This window comes from Oratosquilla oratoria, chromosome 34 (assembly GCF_046742065.1).
Source record: "Oratosquilla oratoria isolate Oo_2021 chromosome 34, ASM4674206v1, whole genome shotgun sequence".
Classification (NCBI taxonomy): Eukaryota; Metazoa; Arthropoda; class Malacostraca; order Stomatopoda; family Squillidae; genus Oratosquilla; species Oratosquilla oratoria.
The window spans coordinates 10,095,811-10,104,964 of NC_134810.1; the positions used below are offsets into that span (position 1 = coordinate 10,095,811).

General features: G+C 48.4%; 1 protein-coding gene across 1 annotated transcript; it reads right to left on the reverse strand.

Annotated features, from left to right (window-relative positions):
- Positions 1-554: 554 nt before the first annotated feature.
- Positions 555-2,144, reverse strand: LOC143018344 (uncharacterized). Its single transcript, XM_076173704.1, has 2 exons — positions 1,647-2,144; positions 555-1,430 (listed from the first exon to the last, which is right to left on the reverse strand). Exons 1-2 carry the CDS (start codon positions 2,142-2,144, stop codon positions 555-557), a joined length of 1,374 nt encoding a protein of 457 aa, XP_076029819.1.
- Positions 2,145-9,154: the final 7,010 nt, after the last annotated feature.

Below are 9,154 nucleotides of genomic sequence, written 5' to 3' on the forward strand. Positions count from 1 at the left end.
GTGACGCGCCGGTGGTCAAAACCAGACAGGCCGTCACACAATGTGTGTGTTTAATTTGGGAGTGCTCCCACGGGCTTTGAGTGTGAGCCCGTTTGGTGGGTGATTGTACATACGAGTGTGTGTGGGCCCGCCACACACACTCATACATTCACAAGATGTGCACACGCATAAGAATGCGCATGCACATCTCCGTGAATGCACCCTTCTTAATGTAACTAAATTGATGGTAGGTGGTGACATCTTCATATAATGTAAGAAAAGGGGAGGAAGGTGATCCAATGTATGAGTGTGTGTGACCTTGGCCACACACACTCATACATACACTGGATGTGCATACGCATGCAATATGTGTATGCACATCACCATGAATACACCCTTCCGGACAATGAGCATATATATATTTAAATAAAAAGGGGGGGGTGATTCAATGTATGAGTGTGTGTGTCCTTGGTCACACACACTCATACATACATTAGATGTGCATACGTATGCAATATACGTATGTACATCGCTATGAATTCACCCTTCCGAACAGAGGCATGTATATATAATAATTAAAGGGGGGGCTGACACTCCACCAGCCGACGCAGTTCGTAATCGCTAAGGTGGCGGCATAGGCGACGCACAAGACCCTCAGATGTTGTCGGAGGCCCTCTCCTCAGAAAAGCAGTTGCGGGGCAATGCTTGAGGTAGTGGTTCAGGGTGGCTTCGGGGTGGCGGCAGTGGCTGCATCTTCTTTCCTCAGGAGTGGAGTTGGTCTTAATTTCCCAGAAACAACGGTCCTCCAGCCGCAGACGGAAGAGCAGAGTTTCCACTTTTCTTGGTGTGGAGCGAGGAAGTACAAGGGGCTCATAGTCTGTGACTGCCCTGTACCACCTCGCCCTCTCTGACACCTCTGCCTCCAGTCTGTGCTGAAGGAACCGTTGTACCTGATTCAGAGCCCTGGTGCGTAGGCGCAACTGATTTCTGCTGAGAGGGACGACAACATCGATTTCGGGTCTTTTGCGCGCCGCTTCAGCCGCGGCGTCGGCTAGCTCATTTCCTGGGACGCCTACGTGGCTTGGCACCCAGTTGAGCGTAACACTCCTGCCTTGCTGATGCAGCTTCAGCAGGAGTGCTAGGATGGAGGTCAGTAGGCGTACATTGTGGCTGGGCTGTATCGATTCTAAACTGCCTAGCAAGGACTGTGAATCCGTGTGGATCACCACAGGACCAGCTCGAGATATTAGAGCATGCTCTAACGCTCCTTGGACCGCTATGGCCTCAGCTTGGAGAGTGGACGCATGATCAGATACTCTCCTGCCGTAGGTCAAACCATCCGTCACAAAAGCAGATCCCGCACTGCGAGGCCTGTTGGGGTCTACGGAGCCATCCGTGTAATAGACCGCCGTTCCAGGTCTCGACAGTGCGCGGACGCCTTGTAGGGCCTGCGCTCGTACTCTCCCCTGGTCACATAACTTCTTCTTACTGGGAAGCTTTGTGACAACGAAAGTTGCAGGTATCGACAGCCATGGTGGTGGGGGCTCGAACTCTGGATGTGGAGAGTCCCTACTTTTCTCAAGGAGAGTGCTGGTGAGCTTTAAGGAATCCAGGATCCCCGCCGCCTGTGCCAGCCAGGTATCGGAATGGATAAAAGTACCCAACCGTCCCAGAGCTGTCACAAGGCTCTGACTCAACTCAGTTATCCTGGGGCTCTGGACCAACTTGGCAAGAAAGTCAACCTCCAGCCTTCTGACCCGTGATGTTAATGAAGGCAACGAAGCCTCCATTCGGAGGTTAACGATCTTAGTCCAAGGTTGAGCTCCTAGGATAATCCTTGCTGCGGCATTTTGGCAAGGCTCCAGGTCTTCAAGCTTGGCAGTCGCCACATTTATGAGAGCTGGGGCAGCGTAGTCCACCAGACTGCGGACTGCGTGCACATAGAATGTGCGAAGGACCCGATGCGTGGCACCGAGTGCCTTCCCCGTCATTGCTCTCATAACTGTGGTTCTTGCCTTCAGTCTCTCCTTGAGATAGGTAAGTTCCCTCTGAAAGGTGAGCCTCTCATCAATCCAGACCCCCAGGTACTGATACTGGTGAACCCAGTCCAGCCTAAGGTCCTGGATGGTGAGGTGCTTCCCCTCTATCCTAAGTCTCAGTGCCATAGCTTTCGACTTTGTAGGGGAGTTCTTTAACCCCAACCTGCTACATTCCGTTGCCACAGTGCTTAAACAGCTTTGGGCCCTGTTGAAGCACTGTCGTTTCCCAGTAATTAAGAGCGCAATGTCATCTGCATAGCAGATGACCTTGCACCCCTGTGGTAGAGGTAGTTCCAGAATGTTGGAGACGAGCACATTGAACAGAGTGGGGCTGAGAACCCCCCCCTGTGGAGTGCCATTCTCCAACATTCTGGCCTCTGATATGTGACCTTGAAAGCGTACTTTCGCAGACCGGTGACTGAGATAGTCAGCAATCCAAGAAAGCAGCTTGCCTTTTACGCCCTTGCGAGCAAGGGTGTCTAATATCACAAGTGGACTGGCCAGCTCAAACGCCTTTTCCAAATCCAAAAAAACCACAATGGACGGTGTTCCACTGACAGCATTGAGGAGTGTTGCTATACTGTTTCCTGTGCCAGTGCCCTTGCAGTAAGCATGGATATGCTCATGCAATGGGCCCAGTTTCCACAGAAGCCTGTTTAGCACCATCCTCTCCGCTGTCTTTCCCATGCAGCTTGTCAGGCTGATGGGGCGGTAAGCACTTGGTTCCTTTGGCTTTGGAATTGGCGCTATGATTGCCGTCTTCCAGGCTGTTGGTAGCTTGCCAGTCCTCCAAGACGCGTTTATCACCCTTAGAAGTGCCTCGTCACCCGCTGGTCCAAGGTGGGCCAGCATGGAGTAGGTGACGAGGTCCTCTCCAGGTGCCGTGTCTGAGCTGGTCTTGTGCGTGACCCGTAGCTCCTGAAGCGTGAAGCTAGCGTCAGTATCATCCGTTCGACTCACCATGTCCTCAACACCATGGCGCCTCACTCCTTGGAGGTCCTGCAATGTGTCTTGAACACACTGCGGGAGTGAGGTGCTGCTGGAGCGAGAGACAAACTCCTGCACCAGCCGCTTCGCCTCAGCATCAGGGGCATGATGAGTGCGTCGTGGTTGAGTCCTGCCAGTAGCCCTACGGAGCTTAGACCACAGCTCTGCTAGGGAGGTGTGAGCAGTAAAGCCCTCACACCATTCAAGAAATTTAGCTCTTCTGGCATCTGCAGCTATGACGTGAGCGTCATGTACTGCAGCGCGTAAGTTGGCCAAATTGGTCTGAGTTCGGTGCCGTCGGAAAACACGCCTAAGCATGTTCACCCGATGGTTGGCCTCTCTCACCTCGGGGGTATAATACCAGCTGTTCTTATGTTCTCTGGGGGACTGGCGAGTCTTTGGGATGGCTCTGTTGGCAGCCACCTGAATGGCTGCAGAAAAGTCAGCTTCCAACGTCTCCACGTCTTGTGGTGGGACGTAGGACGCTGCCCATTCTTCAACAGACTTCTCAAACACTGGCCAGTTTGCCAAAGCTGTCTTCCACCTGGGAACAGGTAATACAGCTGGTATGGGTGGTGAATCCCGTATGTGCATAGAGACACCGAAGTGATCGCTAGTGACAATAGGATGCACCTCCCAGGTTACCCTAGGGAGGAGAGTGGCCGTCGCCAAGGTCAGATCAAGTCGTCCACCTTGCACGTGCGTCGGATTCCCATCATTCAACAACGCAATGTCAGGGCATTCATCTAATACTGAACTTAAGTGGCGCCCAGCGACATTGGGCCCTTGGGTCGACATCAAAATATCATGGTGGGCGTTGAAGTCCCCTCCTATGATGAGGATCCTGTCCGCAGCAAGAGTACATACTTCTCCAAGGTCCAGTTCCGCTCTCGGGCCCCTGTATATGTTGTAGATGGTGTACGTTTCGTGGGCCCGATGAAGTCGAACCGCAAGAACTTCTACACCATCCCCACATGATACAGGGTCCGTGATTTCACTGCAGGGGATGGATGATTTGACTAAGATCATGCACCCCCTAGCAGTGAGTGAACGAGGGAGGGAAAAGATGCGATATCCCGGAAATCGCACCTCGTCGCTCACCAATGTCTCTTGGAGAAGCATGATATCGTAATCATGCTCTTGCGCAAGCGCAAGGAGATACGAACTTTTACTGCGGAACCCGTTAAGGTTCCACTGTAGCAACCTCAAGTGATTATTGAACAGGGCGATGTTCTTCCCTGTCAGTTTCCATGAAGGTCTCATCTTGTTGTCCCCGGTCAGACGACAAGATGGGTTGCGACTTTAGAACAGTGGACGCCTTTTCCTCCTCATCAGAAGAGGAGTCTTCAAGCCTCAATGCAAGTTGGCGTTGGGGCCTGGCAGAAGACACTCTCCTCGTCTTGGATGTTGTGGGTGTCGATTTCCCAATGGTGAAAGCGGGTTTGGCTGGCTCGGGGGAATTGGAAGGGGAGGAGGAGGAAGAGGAGGAGGTTGAGGAAGAGGTAGTGGAAGAGGCGGGGGAGGAGGCAGGAGAGGAGGAGGGGGCGGGGGAGGGGGAGGGAGTCCTCTCCTTTCGTCTAGGGTTCCTCTTCGCTTTAAGGAGTTTGAGCACGTTCTTGACGGCCCTGTCCACGATGACTAGTGTCCTGTCTGGATCAGTTTCTCCAAGGGTGGTAGCTACTGCAGCAACGACACCAGTCACAATCAGGTCGATATCATCCTCCCTAAGGGGGATGATATCGGCCGGATATTGAGGTGGAGGGGACCGTCTGTCCTGTGCTCGTGGGGTTGGTACAGGGGGCGTGGGTTTGGCTTTAGGTTTAGAGTTGGGTTTGGAGGCGGGTGTGTTTTTGGAAGTGGGTGCGGATTTGGAAGTGGGAGCGGATTTGGTAGCGGGTTTGGAAGTGGGTGCGGTTTTAGAGGTTGACGTGGGTTGGGTTGCGCTAGCTTTCTTGGGAGCTGGTTGTGTCTGTGTGGGGTCTGGGTTTAGTGACGGAAATTGCTCCTGATTGTTTAAATCAGGAGCGTTATGTGTAGGTGGTTGTGTTACTGTGGTGGGAGAGTGTTTCCTGCTGCCCCATACAAATGTTCCTGGGGGGGCAGGTATGAAGTCCTGTCGCTTCTCTGTCCTCTCCTTAGAGGCAATGGCCTGAACCTTACGCACTGCGCACCCGGTATTCCAAGCGTGGTGCTTCTTGCTACAATTCGGGCATTTGGGAACTGTCTCAGCGCCAGCCTTGAACTTGTCGAGGCAAGTCTCGGTGGCGTGAGGCGAGCTGCAAATACCGCACTTGGGTTGCTTCGCTGAGCACCTCGCCTGGTGATGACCATAGCGCTGACATCTGAAACAACGGAGAGGATCAGGAATATACGTTCGTACATCATAGCTGCCATACATCCCCAGGTCAATACGTGAGAATGGTTCTCCTTTAATGGTGATGATAACCTGGCGGGTGGGCGTCTTATCCCAGCGACGCATTCTCATGGCCCCGACCACCTGAGGATGGTCCTCAATGGCATCGGTGAAGTATGAGGTCGGGTAGTCGTGCACCACGAGTCTTTGTCGCCTGTCTTCGGGATTAAGACGCTCCAGGGTCAGAGGCTGTCCATTCAACGAAGTGACCGCCTCAAGCTCCTCGACAAGCTGGTAACTGCTCGGTAACAGCAACAAGTTACCGTCGCCGAGGGGCCGGAGGGAAATCAGTTTGCCGTGGAGGGGACCCCTCTCAAGAGCTCGTACCACTTCAAAAGCCGTGTCGTACCCTGCTGAGGGTACGACCTTGAAAGTGGGGAGCTTGCCACCCCTATTGTGAGGAGGGGCCATCACCACGGCAGCCTCATCATCAGATGGAGGCTCTGATCCTGGAGCGCAGCGCCTACGCTTCACCACGCCAGTAACGGTATCAGATGCCGCCATGGCGGCACTGATATGCTAACGTATGTGAATCCTACGTATCCTCAACAACTTGAACAGGAAAAAATAAATAAATAAAAATAAAAATAAGTTCGCAATTTAAGGGCAAGTGATCGCGGGCGTTACCTAGCGCGTTCGTACCGTGTCTTATCCTGTCTATCTGTAAGCAGTAACGAAATTACGAGGCTCGGTTGCGCGAGGGTGCGCGAGACCGGGCTAATGCTTGACGAAGGGTCCCCCCTCTCCCGCCATGAAAACGATTTTTAAAAGAACCACAAGGGCTACGCTAACCGTGCAGGGAGAGTTATATGGGGCATAACCTGCCAGAGCGAGATTCCGCGAAGGAAGAGGGAATTAGCTCGGGTAGCAGGGCAAACGGATTGTGAGCGGCAGCACGACAAACAGAGCGAGTGACTCGGGTATTTGCGGCTGAAATCTTGAAAATCACGTGGCGAGACGACGAAGCGAGAGTGTCCATTCAGAGCGGAAAATCTTTTCTCAGTGCCGTCACACAACTCGAGCTAGGCCTATATACTCGCCGTAGTTAGCAAGACGTCTCGGCCAGCTCCAGCCAGCAGCCAATCAGAAACTCGGGAAAGCCCTCCGGGGACCTTCGCTGAGCCTCCAGCCTCCTTTAAAAGGACGGCGACTTGCCGAGACAACCAGTTCTCTTCGGGGTACAACATCTCTAAGCAGCAGTCCTCTCCAGCAAGTCGCCTCGGACGCAGTTCTCTCCAGCAAGTCGCCTCGGGACCAGTTCTCTCCAGCAAGTCGCTTCGGGCACATCTCCAAGCTTCAAGTCCCTCCTTCGCTCTCAACCCACGACACATGAAGAGGCCCTCACTCAGGACCTTCCCTCTACGAGCCCTCGTCCGTGACCTCCGAGCCTAGTATACATTAAATCTTGTGTGCCTTAGTGTTATTGTGAGTTTCGTTTCCCTGGATTGTCCGAACCTAACCACAACAGGGAAATTTTCTTTAATGAAGAAAAAAAAAGATGGAAGAAAGAATAGATAAATATGTACCAAAGCAGAAGCAGGAAAGGGTGTACATTAAGTGCTGGTATAACAAAAAATGTAGTGAGGCGAAAGATAGAGGAGACAAAAATTGGAAAAGATGGAAAAGGGAAAAAAAAAGATGAGTAGCAAATATATATCAAAATGAGAAATGAATATGTGAAAATACGCAGAGAATAAAAACAAAACTATGAAAAAGACATAATAGATAAATGTAAGGATCAACCTAGATTATTCTATAGGTATGTGAATGGTATATTGAAAAATAATAAAGAAATAGTAAGATTTCGTCAAGGAAATGAGAAATATTTAGAAGATATCGAAATGGCGGAGGTTATGAACATCTTAAGTCCGTATTCACAATAGAAAATGCATATAATTGGGAAGAAAGATCCCCCAAATGAAAGAAATAAATGTAACAAAAAGAAATAAGGGACCAAATAATAAATCTTGATGTCAGAAAATTACACGGTCCGGACGGAATTCCAAACTGGACACCAAAAGAATGTATAGATGAGCTAGAGGACAAGATATATAAAATAATAGATTGCCCACTCAAGGGAGGAAAAGTACCACAAGACTGGAAAAATGCAAATATTGTACCAATATATAAAGGGGGAGAAAGGAAGACCCAACAAACTATAGACCGGTCTTTCTTACAAGCACAATAGCTAAAATATGCAAAAATGTTTTCAAAAGTAGATGGATTACACATCTGGGAGAAAATAAGACACTGAATCCAAAACAATTTGAAGATCTCGGGCCACCAACTTGATTTTTTTTATTCAAAGCTAATAGACATAATACAAGAAAGGGATGGATAGGCGTACTGTGCTTTTCTAGATTTACAAAAGGCATTTGATAAGGGTACCACAAAAAAAGCAATAAGAAAACTTGAAACAACAGGGGGTGTACAAGGAAAATTAATTAAATTGATGGAAGATTTCTTGAACGGGAGAAAAATGAGGGTGGTAGTTAGAGACATAGGCTCGACCTGAGAAGAAATGATAAGTGGAGTCCCACAAGGTTCTGTATTGGCTCCGAAGATGTTTGACATATAGATGAAGGTGTGGAATGTTATATGAACTTTGCAGAGGACAAAAATTACTAAAGAAAGTAAGTACAGGGGAAGACTGTGAATCACTTCAGAGAGATCTGGACAGTCTTGAAATGGAACTAAAAGTAGGAAGTGAGCTTCAACATCAAGAAATTCCGTATAATGGAGTTTGGAAAAAGTAAGAATAGAATATCAGGCCAATATAAGGTTGGTACAAAAGAAATAATAAAAAAAAACTAGCTCGGAAAAGGACCTAGGAGTAATTATTAGCAAAAACATGTCACCAGACAAGCACATAAACAAAATGGTCGGAGAAACCTACAATTTACTAAGAACAATAAAGGTAGCCTTTGACTACATGGATGAGGAAATGGTAAAGAAAATATTAGTCAAGCTGATAAGACCAAGATTGGAGTAAGCTGCGACATTATGGACACCTAACACAAAAAAGAATCTAAAGAATCTAAAGAGCAACGACAACGATGACACCAACACTCAAAATTGACATACAAACAAAGATTGTCCAAACTGGAACTACCAACACTGGAACAAAGAAAAGAAAGAGGAGATCCACTGGCCATTTACAGAATCACGAAAGGTATGGAAGTCTTTGATAGAGAAGATTTATTTAAGTGGGACAGAAGAAAAACAAGGGGACACGAAAAGAAACCCAAAAAGGATAGTTATAGAAGAGATCTGAAAAAGAATAGTCTTCCACACAGAGTGACAGATGTCTGGAACAAATTGGACGAAAAATAGTATGTGCAAAAACCACGAATTTAAGAACAAACTAGATGCTGAAAGATACAAAGACGGGTTACTGCGAGCATAGCCCCCTTCCCGTATAATGCAACTAGGTACATACATACATACATACATACATACATACATACATACATACATACATATATACATACATACATATATACATACATATATACATGCATACGTACTTACATATATTAACCATAAATGCATACTTTCATGCATGCATGAATGAATAAGTGTATACATGCATGCAGGCATTCATATATGCATGTATACATGCATACACACATGAATACATACATTCATATATGTATGCATACATGAATGTATATATGCATACATACATACATACGTACATACATGCATACACACATACGTACATACAAACATAATA

Bases quoted from the DNA above. Each gene is read 5' to 3' on its own strand.
- LOC143018344 (XM_076173704.1), bottom strand. From the start codon at position 2,144: ATGGCACTGAGACTTAGGATAGAGGGGAAGCACCTCACCATCCAGGAC. The intron at 1,431-1,646 runs CGGTTGGGTACT...AGAGTACGAGCG, and splicing joins GCCTTGTGACAGCTCTGGGA to CAGGCCCTACAAGGCGTCCG.